The sequence below is a fragment of the Eleutherodactylus coqui genome, chromosome 9 (assembly GCF_035609145.1).
Source record: "Eleutherodactylus coqui strain aEleCoq1 chromosome 9, aEleCoq1.hap1, whole genome shotgun sequence".
Taxonomy (NCBI): domain Eukaryota; kingdom Metazoa; phylum Chordata; class Amphibia; order Anura; family Eleutherodactylidae; genus Eleutherodactylus; species Eleutherodactylus coqui.
Window position 1 is genome coordinate 117,937,293 of NC_089845.1, and position 18,208 is coordinate 117,955,500.

Here is an 18,208-nt window from a genome sequence, read left to right on the forward strand (position 1 = left end):
TAAGGTACCTTTACAAGTGGCAATTGTCGATCGAATAATCACTGGAAACATCTAATTTGGGTGATAACTGTCCATGTATATACGGCCACTGATAGGGCACAGAATGATAATATCTTCACCTGTCAAGAGTAGCTTGGTCTTTAGATGAGCTACAAACCAAGTGACTATCTGACCATGTAAATAGGCAGTCAGTCATCTTTGAACAATGGCCCGTTTGCTGTGAACAGAGGAGGATTGTCTGAACCACTATGGTTTCTGTGTGAAAGCACAGTAATGACAGTTCCTACCTTGAAAAAGGTACCTTCATGCAGACTCTGCAGAATGGGAGGTAAAAGTCGATTTTTGCAGTTAGGAAGCAAATTTAAAAACTCAATGCAAAGATGTCCCTAGCCATAAATGCACAGCCTACTGTGTTTTAGGGGTCTACTTAATTATGAAATCCTTTAAAGATGCAAACTTTGCACGTGATAAGAGGAGCACACGTAAATACTAAAGATTATATATAAGCTCAGAGAACTATGCTCTGCGAAACTGGAGGCTTTACAAACTGAAACAAAACGTAGGTCTAACCCAATCCGTAAGCCGTGGTTAGTAGAACGGCTCCCCAACATGTGATTTAATACTGCAAGGGCCTGTTCAAAAAGCAGAAAGTCGCCTCATATTTCAAATCGGAACCTGTGATATTTTAGAATTTCATTTAATGACATGGAAATCTGTGCCACAGTTTCTTTGACACAGATTGTTCCCTGCCGGGATTTTGAAATCCGCTCCTCGTGAAATAATTGATATATCAATTTTTGACACAGAATTTTCCCCATTAACCAATGATCAATGTCTTTTTTGAGAAAAAAAAGATAATCCCATACAGCTTCTTCAAAGCCTCCTGCCCACGGCTGTGTCAGACTTCGCCAGCAGAGTCTGACACGGCGCCCCCTAAAGACCCTATACTCACCTCTCCGGATCCGCCGCGCGAGTCCCGTCCAGCGGTGGGTGATGACATGTAATCACACGAAACTTCCCTGTGCTCACAGCGAAAGTAATCACATGACGGATGGCTTCCATTGACTACAATGGAAGCTGGCGGCGCGTTTTCCATGGAAATTAGAATATGCCTTGATTTCTTTCACGCTGCAGAATTCCGTGGTAGAATTTCGCAGCGTGAACATTGAAAGGCAGAAAGCTATTAGGTTCAATAGAACCTAATAGCTATGGGATAACGCCGCAGATTTCCGTCCCATGAAATGCAGCAGAAATCTGTCTGTGGGAATTCGCCCTAAAGGCTATATCCACCCTCACAACTCAATTTCCTTGAAGCATTTTCAATGCCTCCAAAATAAATAATAAAGCAACTTTGCAATACGTATATAGTAAATAATTTTTCTTTAACTTCTCTGTGGAGTGTGCTTCCAGGGTAACAGCCTCAAACAAACCTCTGTAGTCTAATCATGTAATCATATTTCCTTCCATGTATCCCAGACTTTATGAAATTTGAAAGGGTTCTGTCATTAAAGAAAGAAAAAAAAACCAATATACTTATTTATTCCTCCCCAGGCAGTCTTCTTACCGCATCTTCACCTCCCCGATCTTCTCCTGGCTCCTCCAGCCCCTGGGTCACCTCACCTCCACCCGGACGGAACCTCATCTTCCCGTGATGTTACGTACATTCACAGGCTTTCTTCTTCCTGCAGGTTAGGGTACTAGGTCACTAGTAATGTAGCGTTCACTGCCTAGCAGGGAATGCCGAATCCTATGCTGATCTTTTGCCGAGACTGCACATGTGCGCTGACTCACCGCAAATGCATCATATACCATTGCCGTGAGGCATTGTGCATAAGCAGTCTCTGCAATAGCCCGTCATAGGCTTCAGCATTCCCTGCTAGGCAGTGAACGCTACGTCACTAGTGTGACAGCGTACACTGATCTGCAGGAAGCAGAATACCTGTAAATGTACGCTATATCACAGGAAGAAGAGAATCCAGCTGGCTGGAGGTGAGGTGAAATGAGCACAGGAGAAGCCAGGAGAAGATAGTCGGGGAGAAGATGCAGTAAGAAGACTGCCAGGGAAAGAATTGGTAAGTAATGATTTTTTTCTTCTAATGATAGGATGTGTAGATGGTAGAATGACTGCAGAGGGGCAGATAAAAGGAAGTATAACTGCAGGATCAGACAGAGTTTGTCGTAGTCTGCTACCATGAAAATGCATGGAGCTTGATAGGAGCTGAAGGATAATAAGGCAGGAATTGTATAATTACCAGCACCTGCTTTTAAAAAAGCTGCTTAATTTCTCATTTTAGATGCATTTGGACAATAAAAAAAAGAACTGGTTGTTAAAATGGACATATCTTGTAAAATGTAAGAACTGTCCAATACATGCACATGAACATTTTTCTTAAGACCAGACACGATGACCTATTTGGGCAACATGAGCAGCATGATGAGGTCATTGTGAGATACAGTACCAATTGCATCACTTTCTATTTGCACACACAGTAGTTGGTGTAACTGTGTTGTTCAACCACTTGACTTTTATGGAGTGTTGCTGTCACAAAAAGTTGCCGACACCTAAAACTTTTGGTGGCTGCCGCGTCGCAGAAACTTTAAGCCACATTTGCTGAACGCTGGGCAAGAACCTCTGCCAGCTTGCAGCATTACAAAAGCACACATGCCACCAAGTCAGGAAAGTCATTGTGAAGTAACTTCTGAGGTTAAAACAGCAAAGGCAAACCAATTGACCATACTTATATTTGCTTAACAAACATTTAAGAGGGAATCGCTGACTTGCTATAGGACTGTGGAAGTAATATTGAAGCAATATGTGTGTTGAGCATGTGAAACCGAAACAGTTTGTCACTTGGCGCATTTTATATTAAATCTCCCTAGAGAGCAGCTTTGAATAACGGGATGTAACATGATCATAACGTTAGAGAGATTTTACACTTACCAGAGCTGTGGCAGTAGTCCATCTGCTCAGGAACCTGGACTGTAAAGGCTATCAAATCTGGACCAAGCAAAGATTCAGGCTTCCTGCTCTCCTTCAACCACTTACTCCTGTGGAGATCCTTTGTGTCAGAAGGACCTTGCACCAATGGAATTAACTTCTCTTTCCCATTATCACCTTTACCGTAAGAGATAGCGAGAGGTTACCTCAATATAGCAAGAACAGCTTACACAACATACACATGTAAATGCTTTAAAGGGGTCATGCCCCAAAACAGAAAAGGCTGACTAACAGGTTGTAAAATTCTAGCCATCTTTTTTTTTTCTTGTTAAAGTGCTTTGTGCATGTAAATAGCAAAAAAAAATAGCAAAAAAAATAAGTTTAAAACTGGGGGAAAAGGTAAGCCTTAACAAATGTTACGCTAACAATTTGAAGAGGGAAAAACGACAGCAGTTTATTAAACAGATTTAATGAAAGCAGCTTATGTGTAAATGATCCTTCCAGGCTGAAATTGTGCGATTCAATTTCATACTGAATTAAAAAAGGAAATAAACTCAGGATTTTACAGGGCTCATAAAAACTTGCGATTGGTCATGCTCTTCCCCGACAATATTCCCAGCTCTATTGTACGAGCAAGTTAAAAATCAGTCATGGGCTTATCATTTTGGCAACTTTCCAAAATGGCTTTATCGTCTAAGAAAATAAATTAGTAAGTAGCCGAGTTTACTAATGAGTTTATAGTTTTGATTTACGGAAGTGGCCATTGATTTATAAACTTATGTGCTAGAACTATATTAATCACTGGCTTCCAACCAGCAGGCATGATCAATGATATGATAAATGTTCTAAAGAGCTAGTACTAGCCTAAGTTTAAAGGCTCATTTGCACAGGCCAATAATGGTGAATAAGTAGTCATGAGAATGCTTGTTCAGCCTATCATTGCCCTATGTAAACCAGGAACGATCAGTCGATGAACAATTAAGCGCTCCTTCGTCAGCTGACTGGTTCATTTATGCAGCCCAAAAAGTAATGGTTATTGGCAGCACATCACCCTGTGTGCAAGGACGACGTGCTGCCAACATGGATGATATTGTATTTGAGATTAATCATTGCATTAAGATCATTCACCACTAATACGGACGGCACTGGACTGTGCAAAAACATGAAACAAGCGCTTGTTTATAGTACCCCATTCTATCGATGTACATGGACCTAAAGTCCACCAATGGCTTCATTTTAATGACTCAGTAATCAGCTGTACTGTCTTAGAGCGGTCCGTAAAGCAATGATGGAAAAGTCAACCTGGACTTTATAATTACATGGCAACATCTATATGAAAATCTTCCTATGTACATGAGCCCTAGCTATTAAAAACACATTAAAATGATAGAACATTTTCATTTACATTACTTCATCGAATCATTAGTCATTAACCCTACATACAGACATCATAACAAACATACAAAGCAAGTGCATTTAAATGATAAGAGCTTGGATGCACAGAGATAAAAGCTTTCTTCTGTCTTTATATAATACGTGCCCATTATAACAAGAAAAATACTGACGTCCTGAGGACGCGTTTCAACCTTTTCAGGTCTGGATCACCTGATCAAGTCTTTTTTTTGGTGGAAAGAGCTATAGCTTTTATTGGTACCAGTTTGAGGTACATATGACTTTTGGTTTGCCTTATATTGCGTTTTTGGGGAGGAGAACAAAAGAAAAACAGCAATTCTGATGTTAATTTCTTAAATTATTCTTACAGTGTTTACCCTATATGATAAATAAAATATTTTCATTGTTTGGGTCATTATAAACATGGTAATGACCTGGTTGCTTTAAAAAAAAAAAATCTTTAGTATTTTATCCATTTAAAACAGGTTTTGTAGGGAAAAAATGCATATTTTTCTGAAACTGGATTTGTTTTTCTTTAAGTTAAACTTTATTGAACTTTAAGCTATTTTTTGTTCCTGAAGGGGATTTAATGATGCCATAGTTTAGATCGCTTGGATAGTACACTGCATTGATTATGCAGTGCATTCTAATATGCCTATGACGGCAGCATAGACTGTGCTTGTGGCGGGACCAAATAGGCTAAATTACATGGCAGACATGCATGCCTTCGTCATGGGAATCTATTGGTACATTGCAATCGCTCTGCAGGGTGCTGATGGGTGACCGAAGGATCTTCCTCTCTTTGTCATCTGCTTATGCACTGTAGTTGCTATTGATTGTGGCATGTTAGGGATTAAACTGCCAGGATCTGAGGTTTCACAACATCTGACAGTTAGAGCAGGAGACTGGCTGTCACTACTCAGCCAAGCAACCACCTTAAAAAGATGGATGTGCAAATTAAAAGCCCGTAAGTGAGGTCAGTAAAAAGGCGTATTGGCATAAGGGGTAAATATTACGTGTTTCTGTCTTCTTCTCTTGTTCTCCTTCCTGTGTTGATGCTGTGGTTTACACATATAGGGAGTGGAGGTGACCATGAACAAGTAAACTTTACCATGGCCCAGCAGATTTCAATCCTGGGTCCGCCCCTTTTATTAAGACTTTTAATGCCATGTTACATGGCTCTGCAAGGGGACAAGAAGGAGAAAATGACCCCTGAAAACAACCAAGTAGAGCCAAGAATTGTCCGCATGTTCAGGGAGTTTCCTGTTTTTATATAAACAAAGCTTATTAAATTCTATAAAGCAAAGCTATGTCAATTTTTAATTAACTTTTGGACAGATTTAATCATGTGAACTCCAGCTTAAGTAATATGTTTATGATGCTGCTGCTGCTCCAGTTTTTCCAATACATACACATGTGGGAGAAAAATGGGCAGGCTTTCAGAGTCACAAAGAGCGCAACTCATTTATTGTAATTTTCTGACACATCTTAGAAAAGTATTGGAAAAATCCTGCAGATGTGATATGGTGATGTTTTCCCCTATGCCATGTTCACAACAAGGCCTGTGCCCCGCTGATGAATCTTGAACTTAACCCTTTGCAATCCAATTTGGGATTCACGGTTTCCTTGGGGGCTTTCTCTTTCTGCCATTATAGAATGGTGCCATCTGCTGGTTAGAGCCAGTACTGCAGTATGTAATATGCCAGAGAGGCCTCCGACAACAGAGCGAACAGTAATATACAGTAAGAATACCCTGCCGGACGTCTTCCTACATCAGAGCTGTACAGCCTTCAATCGGAATGTCTTCCGACATCAGACAGTGGATTGGAAAGGGTTAAGGATAGATAAATGCACTAGTCATACACTGCCAATGATAATATATCTTCCTATTTTTCTTTCGGTTTCCATCAGTGAACAGCAATATTTCTGGTTAGTTTACAAATAGAGATGAGCGAACCTACTCGTTTCGAGTAATTACTCGATCGAGCGCCGCGATTTTCGAGTACTTCCGTACTCGGGTGAAAAGATTCGGGGGGGGCGTGGCGGAGCGGGGGGGTAGCAGCGGGAAACAGGGGGGAGCCCTCTCTCTCTCCCTCTACCCCCCCCCCCCCACTCCCCGCTGCAACCCCCCACTCACCCACGGCGCCCCCCGAATCTTTTCGCCCGAGAACGGAAGTACTCGAAAATCGCGGCGCTCGGGCGAAAAAGGGGCGTGGCCGAGTATGCTCGCTCATCTCTATTTACAAAGGTTTGTGCTTCCTTACAAAATAAATATATTATAACAGGCCGTACATTTGTGTCAGCTGAATATGACCGGGGAGGGTTTTTACCTAGTCTGTTAAAATAAAATTGGGGAAAATTCTCCTAAATATTTCTTTTTTTTTTTTACAGTACATTTTTCATTTATGTCAAAAGTAAATATAGTTGGTGCATAGCTCAACTGCTATAAATGCATTTAAAGCCCTTAGTGAACGAACACATTTTAGCCTTAAAGGGACTGTCCATTTGCAAACTACTGATGGCCTATTCTCATAATAGATCAGCAATAGGAAATTGTCGGGGGTCTGTTGTCTAGGAACCCCGCTAATCAACAGTTCTCTGGGCCACTGCGCTCAATTACTGAGATGATTTCTGCAGGAAGCGGACAGTTCTGTTTCCACTATAATGGCAAGGTTTGGTATTACAAGCCAAGTTCCTATTGAAATGAATTAAAATTTGGCCAGTAATACCAATATGGGGTACTGCGGTGGGAACAGAGCTGTCTGCGTCCTGCATAAATCAGTTCAGTGCATGAATGCACTACCGCAGACAACAGCTGGCTGGTGGAGGTCCTGGGTGATGGAACCCTGCTGATCTACTACAGATGATCTATCCTGAGGATGAGCCAGCAATAGTTTGAATTGAAGATAGTTAGTGATGTTAAGGGATTGTCCAGTTGCAATGTAGCTGAATGAGACCCTATATTTTGGAGGAGGAGTTGTTTTTATAGGAAATGTTTTGAGGTACGTGTGATGTACTGAATTACTTAATTTTTGGTGGGCAATGATACAAAAATCTGCAACTTTTTAGCACTGGTTTTGGGATTTATTTTTAAAGTGTAAAAATAACATATTAACTTTATTCTATGGGTCTTTACAATTACAATGATAACACATTCATATAGTTTTTGCTGTTTTACTACTTTTGCATAGTAAACACTTTTACCATAGGATTTGTTTCTGTGTTGCTGCTTTCCAAGACCTTTAGCATTCTTATTTTTCCACTTAAGCACCTGTATGAGGGATTGATTTTTGCAGGACAACTTGTAGTTTTCATTGGTACCATTTTGATGTACATATTACTTTGATTACTTTCTGTTCCTATTTTTAGGAGGTAAGATGAACAGCAAACAGCTATTCTGACAGGCTTTTTATGGAGTTTATTAATTATATAATATGAATACAGAAATAATGTGTGTAGCATTTTTTTTTTTTTTTTACTAAAACATTATACAACAGGAAAAAAATTTGTTTTCTTTTCCATAAAACCACTTAGGTGCCGAGGTCAACACAAACAGCATTTGAGGGCTTAAAAAGCTGTGTCACACAGCCAATAAAGAGTCTAATTAGGCACAGAGGAGTGATTAGATTAGTAAGTACTCCTCTCAACACTCGTTTTTCTAGGGGTGGGGGTAGGGCACGTATGCAACAATCAGAGATCAAGTATGCTCTCTGACTGGTTTAGGGGTGGGGGGCGGTACAATGATAATATGGTCAAAAGTTCTGGCCACCTTCTCCCCTGGGGTCATCTGAAAACTTACAGACACGGGCAGAATAATGACAGATAGTTCTGCTCTGCCTGCTCATCCGCTGCTGCCCCTCCTCCTCTGCACGAACTGAAGTGAGAGCTACAACTTTAGTACATGCAGTTTGTACTGCAACCTGCTCCATTTTCAACTTGAAGAGCAATTTTTGTCTTGTTTTAAAGCAAAGATTTTAGAGAAAGATCAAAACTGTGGCACTAGCTCCATTCTACCTGGAGATACAGCCATTAGAACAGCAGACCTCCACACCCAAACTGCACTCAAACTAAACTCTTGGGTGTTTTTCTCCAAGCCTGAGCTCTGTTTGGGTAGAACTGTTAGGTCGCCTGCACACGAATGGGTCGGATTCCGTATGCGCGTCAGACAGCTTCCATTGAGTTCAATGGAAGCCCTCCATGCAGAGCACACACGGAAATGGAGCATGCTGCGATTTTTCCTCGACGAGCGAGGAAATTGGTGCGGAATGCCACGGATCGTCCGCGCGGTGGATGATCGCGGATTCCGCAATCCAATCCCAGTTATGTGCAGGGGGCCTAAGTTTCTTAAAGGGGTTAGCCGTTTTATAACCATTTTTTAAAAATTGGGTTTGCAACATTTATTTTGCACTTAGTCATATAGTTTTTATTGCTATAGTGTCGCATTCATCTATATTATATCTACACCTCCTCATCTGGCCATCCATCTTTGCAATCCTGTCCATAAAATGGCTGCAGATGGAGAGCCGTATTACCAACATGTAATCACACCTACTCTATTGATTCACAATGTGCCTTCCATCTGCGCATGTGCAGATCCTGATTGACAAGATTCAAGTGCACGGTGTATCAATGGAGGAGACATGATGACACTATACAAATGCAAAATAAGCTTGTTGCAAACCCATTTCTAAACTGGTTTCTAAGTGGCCAATCCATTTCAGTCTCTTAATGTAAACAATAATTCTACTAGAAATCTTTAAATTTGTTAGGAATTGTAACAAAAAGTATACTTGCAATTACACAGAACTGGACATCATACAAACGTTTAGTACATAACAGAGGACGGTGAGTGATTGGACATCCGAAGAGCCAATACAAAAGTATGTTTGTAATGCAAAATGCAAAGCAAACAACTGGCAGTGAAGTTGCACATGTCAATGTTTAAGAAAACTAATTGAGTAAAATAAATTAATGTTTTTCAAGTAAAGAACTTGCTAATCCCCTGATGTACAACGCATTACATAATGTTGTTATGTTTGTGCCTTACAATGAAAGCATAGCTAATTTACTTTTAGGCATGTCATGCACTTGGCAGCCTTCTAAATTTTTGCTTAGCATACTAGTGAGCCTTCTAAGCACACAAAAGGCTTGTGGTTAAAAAAGAAAAATCTCACCTTCCTCTCTTTTTGGTATGGACCTTCACATTTTGTGCAGAGATCACTGCTTTATATTAAAAAGCACCAACTAGGGTAAAACCGATCTCCCAATTATCACCCAGTATGACCTATAATATGGCTACTTGGCGAGGACGTTACACATTGTCACATACTACTGGTAATTGTTGTGCCGTGTATAATGTACTTTATGACCCACCGCACACTACAAGTGCTTGAATAAGGGACAAGAAAGAAAAAAAAAAACTAGAACCACATAACATAAATAAAATTAAAAGTAAATCTGAATCCACAATAGTTATAATGTTTTATCCTGGCATGATAAAATTAAAACACGCTAAATCTCTGATTCATAGGAACAATGAATAAATTCTTGTTTCAGTAACTCTCCTTGTAAAAAGTAAGGCCAATTCTCCTATACAGGCAATAAAGTTTTATACGGTCCAGCTGCACATACCTGGAGCTTTGGCACAAATTTTTATTGATCCCAGGGTCCCGGAGACACATTTGACCAATGATGTGCTGCAGAATTTCAGTTCAACATTCTGGATAGAACCCTCCAGAGTTGGCAGCGCATTCTTGGATTTCACACCTAATAAAAGAAAGCTGCAAATGTACTAGCCTGTTGAATTCTAATATACTTTAATATTCATTCAATCAGACAGTAAAACAATCATTTTGCTTCTCTTGCTTTTTTCTTTTAATTATCAAACATCAGAAAGCGGATTGGACTCCTATTCATACGGGATTCATTTCAATGCATTCGCATGATGTTCTGCATAACACTGTTTGAAGTTGTGCTGTTCTGCAGGTGTCCAGGATTTGGCAGGAGGGTCTGTGGCACAGTCCTCCAACTAAAAGCACAGAATAATATTGAGTAACACCCAGCACACGCAATTCATGCACCTTGTATATAAATGATATGATCTGACACCCCATATGAGCAGACTACGAGTATTAAGTGTAAGCAGCGATAGTTTGGCTTATTACAAGTGTCATTTTCACCGGCTCCGCTCACATTAGCTTCATGGCTTTCCTCATTAAAACCAAGACAAGGCTGGCGGATTTGTTATGAAACAGATCCTAACGAATCCGGACAGAAACCAATGACTTAAAATGTGTCATCACGTTTGCACTTTTTTTGTGTGTGTGTGGAAACAATAACGCAACAGACTATCCTATTCTCACCATCAAAAAGTTACACTACCGAACAGAGGCGGGCATGTCCTATGTCCACACAGAAAGTTAATGTTTGGGAAAAGGCATTCTGAGAGTACGTTCACATTTAATAAATACGCTGCATATTTTCTGTCATGGAAATGCATGTGGAAGCTCCGAATAACTTACAGTATCAGCAAAGTGGGCGAGAACACCGATCCCCACTGTTATTCCCTCACATGCTGCGATCAATGTTGATTGCGGCATGTAAAAAGTTCACAGAAGGGGGGGGCCTCCGTGATGTTATCGCCACTCTGTTATGTAAATGCAGAGGGATGATGAGTTGCTAAGGCAAGTGGATGTCAGTCAATGTTTGCCATGACCTGTGATCATTATGTTAAGCGATAGTGCATTGCAGCACAGAAGTGGAAAAACCTAACAAAAATAATAGACTTTTGGTATTGTCGTAATTGTACAAACCCGCAGTAAAAATGTATCATGTTGTCTATTTATGCTACATGATTAACACTGTAAAAAAAATGGCAGAAATACTTTTCGCCGGGTCCTCTGTTAGTGTAAAAAGCACTTGGAGCAGAACTGTCAAAATTGCAGTGGCCCGATTTGGTATTACAGGCACAGCTTCTAATGAATTCAATGGGAGCAGTTCCTGTAGTAGCATACCGGGCGGCTGCAGCACCAACAACACTATATGCTTCCAGTGCTGTCCGCACTTTCAGCAGGCCCGGGGATCAGCGAGAATCCCAAGCATCGGACCCCCGATCATCAACTACTGAGGACCTATCCTGAGGTCATCAATAGTAAAAAGTAAAAGTTCTGGACGATCCATTTAACAGCGTTCATCAGCATGCTGCAGAAAAAACCTGCAGTGCCAATTGTGTGATTTCCACTTATGTTCATGATGTACCATAGGAGATTTAGGCCTCATGGCCACGGGGAAAAGATGATTTTAAATCCGCAGCGGATCCGCGTCCCATAGGGATGCATTGACCAACCGGAGGTAGATAAATACCCGCGGATGGTATTTATGGCACGGAGCGGGGAGCTGCAGGGGAGAGCGGGGAGGAACGGAGGGGAGGTCTTTCTCTCCCTCTCTCCCGCCCGCTCTCCCCTGCTCCCCGCTGCGACTCACCTGTCAGCCGCAGCGGCACCCGAATCTTCAGGGACGAGCACAGCGATACTCGGATAAAGCAAATTACTCGAGCGAGTAGTGCTTTTCCGAGTACGCTCGCTCATCTCTAATAATAATCTTTACTTCTATAGTGCCAACATATTCCGCAGCACTTACAAAACAGGGGAGAACAGATACAAGAAACAAAGATACAAAAACCCCTGTTACATGAAGTGATCGATTGATGGAAACATTAGGGGTGCGGGTCCTGCTCCAACGAGCTTACATACTACAAGTAATGGGGTGATACAGAAGGTAAAGGGGCTGGAGATGTGCACGGTATGGCAAGGTAGACAGTGAGGGATGCTATACACATAGACAATGGTCAGACATTAGCCGTGTGGTGGCTGAATCTGTACGACTGCAGGGGCGGTTGATTATGGCTAGCAAGGATTGCAGTCAGCGAGGACAGGGAGCATGTTATCAGGTGGAGTACAGAGGGGTTTGGTTTAGGAGGTATGGTATGCCTCCCTGAAGAGGTACATTTTTAGAGCACGCCTGAAGTTGTGTAAGTCAGGAATTGCCTGGATAGTTTTAAGTAGCGCATTTCAGAGGACTGGTGCTGCTCTGGAAAAAAAGGAGGGAATGAGAGGTTCGAATTAAAGGTGAACTTAATCTGATCTCATTAGCGGAGGCCGCGGATTGGGTGGTGGATTGAGATGAGGGAGGCAATGTTGGGGGGCGTGGTACTATGGAGAGCTTTATGAATGAAGGTAGTGAGTTTGAATTGAATTCTATATTCGAGGGGCAGCCAGTACAGTGATTGACATAGGCGTCCGAGTAGCGGCTGGAAATTGAGCCTGGCTGTCGCATTCGGGGTGGATTGGAGGGAGGAGAGTCTGCTGCCGGGGAGGCCTATCAGCAGCGAGTTGCAATAATCGAGCAGAGAGTGGATGAGGGCAACACTGAGCATTTTTGGTGGGTGGATTCTTGCAATGTTCTTGAGGTGCATATGACACATTTGGTCGAGAGATTGGATATAGGGGGTAAAGGAGAGATTGGAGTCGAAAATAACCCCAAGGCAGCAGGCGTGCTGTCTGGGAGTTATGGTGGTGCCACCCACTGAGATTGAGATGTCAGGATGAAGTCGAATTAGCAGAGGGCGGAAATATGAGTAGGTCTGATTTTGAGAGGTTCGGTTTTAGGTAGAGAGAGGACATGTTGTTAGAGACAGCGGACAGACAGTCGGTGACACTCTGGAGGAGGTGTATAACTGGGTGTCATCAGCGTAGAGATGGTACTGAAAGCCAAAACTTCTGATGGTTTGTCCAATAGGGGCTGTGTAGATGGAGAAAAGGAGGGGGCCGAGGACAGAGCCCTGGGGTACCCCAAGAGGAAGAGGAGGGGGAAGTAGAGTTAGAAAAAGATACACTGAATAAGTGGTCAGATAGGTAGGAGGAGAACCAGGAGAGAGCAGTGTCCTTTATTCTAATGGAACAAAGCATAATGAGGAGGAGTTTGTGGTCAATCATGTCAAATGCTGCAGAGAGAACGAGGAGGATCAGTAGGCAGTAGTCACCCCTCAATTTGGCCGTTAGGAGTTCGTTTTACACTTTAGTCAGGGTGGTTTCTGTTGAGTGTAGAAGGTGGAAGCCAGACTGTAGGGGGTCAAGAAGAGAGTGTTCTGACACTCTCACCTCTCAAAAAAAAATGTAACGAAATTAAAAGGTCACATGCACCCCATAATAGTAACAGCAAACACTACAACTTAACTCTAAAAACAAGTCTTCACACAGCCATATTGATTGTAAAATTAAAGTTACGGATTTCAGTTTATGAAAACAGAAATTAATTTATTTTTTAAAGTATACAACAAAAAAAACTAATTTGGTATTTCTGTAATGATATTCACCCGCATAATAAATTTAAATGCTAATTTTGAAAGCACCATGGTCGTCATAAAAAGGAAATCCAAAGAACAATGGCGCAATTGAATTTATTTTCCATTCCTCCCCACTTTCAAAAAGTGTTTCAATACATTGCATAGTACATTAAAATGCCCCATTAAAAAATACAACCTGTCCTACTAAAGCTGTCATATGGCTTCGTAGATATTGCTTTTGGAAGGCAAGGACAGTAAAACATCAAAAGAAAAAAAAAATTACTTAAGGGTGAAGGAGTTAAGCTTTGTAAACCTAAATATATAATTTTTAATAGACAATCACAAACGGACGGCACTAATATAATTAGTACGCAAACATTATATGTAAATTGTGCATGGAGTATCCCATAAAGTGCATCCCGATGATGTGATAAGTGGTACTCCTGCTGTGGTGACAGGTCAGCGGCAAATAAAATGAACAGTATGTTTCCTATAAACATAATAGTGTTCCATTAAACAAGCTGCACATCTTTGTACTGTGTATCTAGTCCAATCTGCAAGTCTGGCCAGTCAGTGGAGAATAAGTTGGCTGGCTTGTAAAGTCCGTCACGTTCTTGTTATATTCCCTGCATGTGCCAGCTTTTATCAAGTCTGAGTCTTTAGACAGCATGGAAGTGATGCTTAATACAGGAAAGTATGAATTCGCTTTCAAGCGCTCCCCCTCCCAAGGGAACAATCCTACTGTCAGACAGCGCGCTGCAAGCCTAGGCTGCACTGATCTGAAGGCATAAAAACTGATGGCAGATCAGAAACACTTGGCCCACCTACATTACCCGCTTCTCCATCTAAATTCTCACAGTCTATTAGATCATTTCTCTTCTGTCTAGCAATGTGGAAAGACCGAGAGACTCAATTATTTCACTTAACAAGTCTGTATCATTTCAAGTCTCCATATCACCAAATTTTCCAGTGAGACGTTCCTTCTTGAGCTCCACACCTGTCCGACTCGGGGAGGTGTTAACAGCACAGACCAGATTGAAGACAATCTCCTGGCACCGCTTATCAATAAACACGAATAAATACTGATTTTGGAAATTATTACTTTTCATCTAGCCATCTAGGAGGAGTCAAAATTCACAAGTAGAACATTTCCAAAAATATATTGCTTACTCAGATGTATTAGGAATAATTTAATAAACCAAGTTCAAGGCTGAGTAGTAAGACTTTTTTTTGAATAAGGCAAAATAATAATTTTATTAATTTCTGCTTACTGCATGCTATTTAAAGATAATGTAGAATCAGTAAATTACATTATTTAAATATCAGGGTTTTATCCTAAACAATCTTTAAAACATTTTTTCCTTATCTTTTTAATGGGACAGCACATATGGAAATAATACAGTTTTCACACGGTCCACCACAGCGATCACATTAAAGTGACACCTTCGGTTTTCACTTCTAAGATTTGCTGTAGAGACTGGGACAGCATAGTAGAAACATCTCAATACCATTAATGAGGGATTAGCATCTGATTACATCATTTTAGGGTTTTTTCAACAACTTAAAAGTTGCCTCATAAGCACTTATTCCTGGTTGCTGCAAACCAGGACCTGCGCCTGCTGAAGCCAAACACTGGCCACAGCAATGACCTTCTACAACCAGTGATTGCCTGCAGTAGTCACATGTCTTGGTCAGCGGTAACCACGAAGGATAAACCAGTTAAGTAATGGGAAAACCACCTTAGGGGTTATTCACACAAGCATTTATTGGCCGGCGCTTTCACGGCCAGCCGATATATGCTACCATCTGATGCACGGGCTCGGCGTATATGCCGTCGAGCGGTGGGAGAAAGCTTAGCTCTTCTCCTTCCCTCCCCCTCGCTGACTCAGCACACTAGCTCCAGCTCTCTCTCTGCCTCTTGCCACTGTATGAAATGGGAGGGGGTGCCCCTGTCCTGCCCCCTCCCATTGCAAACAGCGGCAAAGGGCGGATAGGAGAAGAGAAGGGGGAGGGAGTTTAGCAGTCACGCTGCTAAACTCCCTTCCACCTTCCTTCTCCGTCTGCGGTCATTTACTCCCATAGGAGTCTATGGCAGTGGCCATAGTCCGGCCAGGAACATCGTTCCAGGACTATCTTTCCTGCCCGGCTTAACAGCGCCTAGCCAGGCTTTTTTAAGCCACCGGAAGACGCCTGTGTGATCTGATACATTGAAATCCAGTGCATCAGATTGTAGCCTATATCAGCCGGCCGTGAAAACGTCGGCCTATATACGCTAGTGTGAAAAAGCCCCTAAAGAGGTATAACATTACAGAGTTCTATAGCATATCTCATTAAAAGCTCTGACAGATATGTGCCCAACACGCATCTTAAGATTTGACTTCCCTGAACCTCATCATGGATGTATTACTGTGCCCAGGATTATGGAAGCCTGGCTTTAAAAAGGGATAGGTTCTCCAAAAATGTTGCTGCGGCATGTCAAGATGCCTACTGCTCATTCCCCCGCTGACATGAAGCTGTTGTTCTCAACAGACTAAATGACCTTCTGATTTCTCTGGTACTATGGTCTATGCAATGCGGGTGAATAAGTATTTACTTTATGTACAACACACAGTATTTCTCTGGAGTTCAGTTGCAGCTTGATAGTTAAAACTAGAATGTCATGCTACAACAAGTCTACATGTAGCCCAGGCTTAGGGCCCATTTACATGCAAAGATTATCGCTCAAAATTCATTCAAAAGTTAGGAAGAATGACAGTTTGAGCGATCATTTTGCATAGAGCTGCTAATGGGCACTAATGCCCATTAGTAGCTTATTAGCTTCATTGCATGTAAATGAGCCTCCCTTCATTGTATGCAGATAACAGCAGGTGGTCTGTTCAGCTCTGCCTTCAGCTCCTTTGTTCTGCCATGGGACTGCAGCTGAATACAATGTTATCAGCGCTCCCATGGCGAATCACAACATGCGGTCCCTGCTATTAGCTGCCTGGCCGAATGATGGATTTTAAACTCCACATAAAATCATCTTTTGGCCGAAAAGCAAACGATGGTAGCATTTACAAGCAACGATTCGCTCAAAAGATATTGTTTGAGTGAATATCGTCCCATGTAAATGGGGCTTTAGCGGTGTTACGTATTAAACGCAGCACATACGCAATGTATAGCGTATGTACAGTGTTTAATAAGCAACCCATAGAGAACCATAGGGCTGTATGCACGTAATATGCAGTAAAATAAAACATGCTGTGTTGGACTGTCATTTAATAATTAATTTATGGAGAAAAAAAGGTCAATATATCTGTAACAATGTAAAAATAAATAGCAGGCTGCAGTACAGTACCAGAATGCAAAAAGCTCCAAGGTCATAAGATAGGTTAAAGCTATATGGTTCTGATGCTTCATGTACCACCTACGTCTGAAGTATTCCTGCAGAAAACGTTATATTATTAACATTTAAACACATCGCATGCTACTGAAAATGTCCCATTAGGGCATGTAACATATTCCATGTCAAGTTGAAGTTAGCTACCTTTGTACCACTACTCACATTCAAATCAGTAGTCGACAGGATAGGCATCATTATTGTCATTATCTTTGGTTTTGCAGTAGCCAAATGATTTTTTTTTGTATTTCAGAAGTTTACAATAACTTAGCTTCAACTTCTTTAAATTCCTCAAAATTCCATTAAAACATAATTTAAAGTCCATCTGTCGTATAACAGATGTATTTTAATACTGTCTTGTTTCATCGAGGCAAATATAATGAAGACTTCTCATTCACAGTATGCTTAATCAATTGTTTGTGGTATTATAGATACATTTGTAACTAGATACCAGTAGATATAAAATATCAATGGATATTTAAGATATGAAACTGCCAGTCTGGGACAATTCTGCTTAATAATAAAACTATTATGTACCATTAAGAAACTGACATGTTGGTACACGTGCACTATTATCCATCTACAGACTTCCACAAGTTTCATATACTGTATCTCACGAAGGCAACCCATTGTTAAATAGAAGTAATCCTAAAAAATAGCTGATGGCCAAGGGAATGACTCCTCTAGCCTACGTCTGGCCACACATTCACGCCTCTTAGCCAGCTAGAAACCTATTGTACAACAGAAACAGCAGTCTGTATATGGCTACCATTTTTTTCTTCTGAAGAAGAATCTGTTTTTGGCTTACAGTACAGGGTTATTCAAAAAGAAGGAGCAGATTTGGGGATTAAATTAGAAAAAACTACAAATGAGAGGTGCACAATCCGTACAGCAACGAAAAGAGGAAGAATCAAAGTTTAGGACATACCAGTAAGTTCCGACTTCTGTCGCACCGCAGCGCTGTTTTTTGTTGTCTACAGTTTATAGGAAAATGGTGACACCACAGGAGAAATCGTGAATTCATTAAGAAGTGTCAATCCCCTGTTCAAGTGCAATGTGAATTCCTTCATCTATTCCAAAAACAGCCACCTCGCCACAAGCAAATTTACGAGTGGCACAGAAAATCTGTTGAACTTGGTTGCATATGCAAACAGAA

At 41.3% G+C, this 18,208-nt stretch overlaps 1 protein-coding gene across 1 annotated transcript in view; it reads right to left on the bottom strand.

Annotated features, from left to right (window-relative positions):
- Positions 1–18,208, bottom strand: part of VPS13B (vacuolar protein sorting 13 homolog B) — a 968,736-nt gene that overhangs the window by 679,251 nt on the left and 271,277 nt on the right. The window contains exons 18-19 of the mRNA XM_066578394.1: positions 9,962–10,096; positions 2,942–3,115 (exon numbers count right to left, since the gene is read on the bottom strand). Of these exons, the coding sequence (XP_066434491.1) occupies positions 2,942–3,115; positions 9,962–10,096 (309 nt within the window). The remainder of the gene's footprint in view (positions 1–2,941; positions 3,116–9,961; positions 10,097–18,208) is intronic.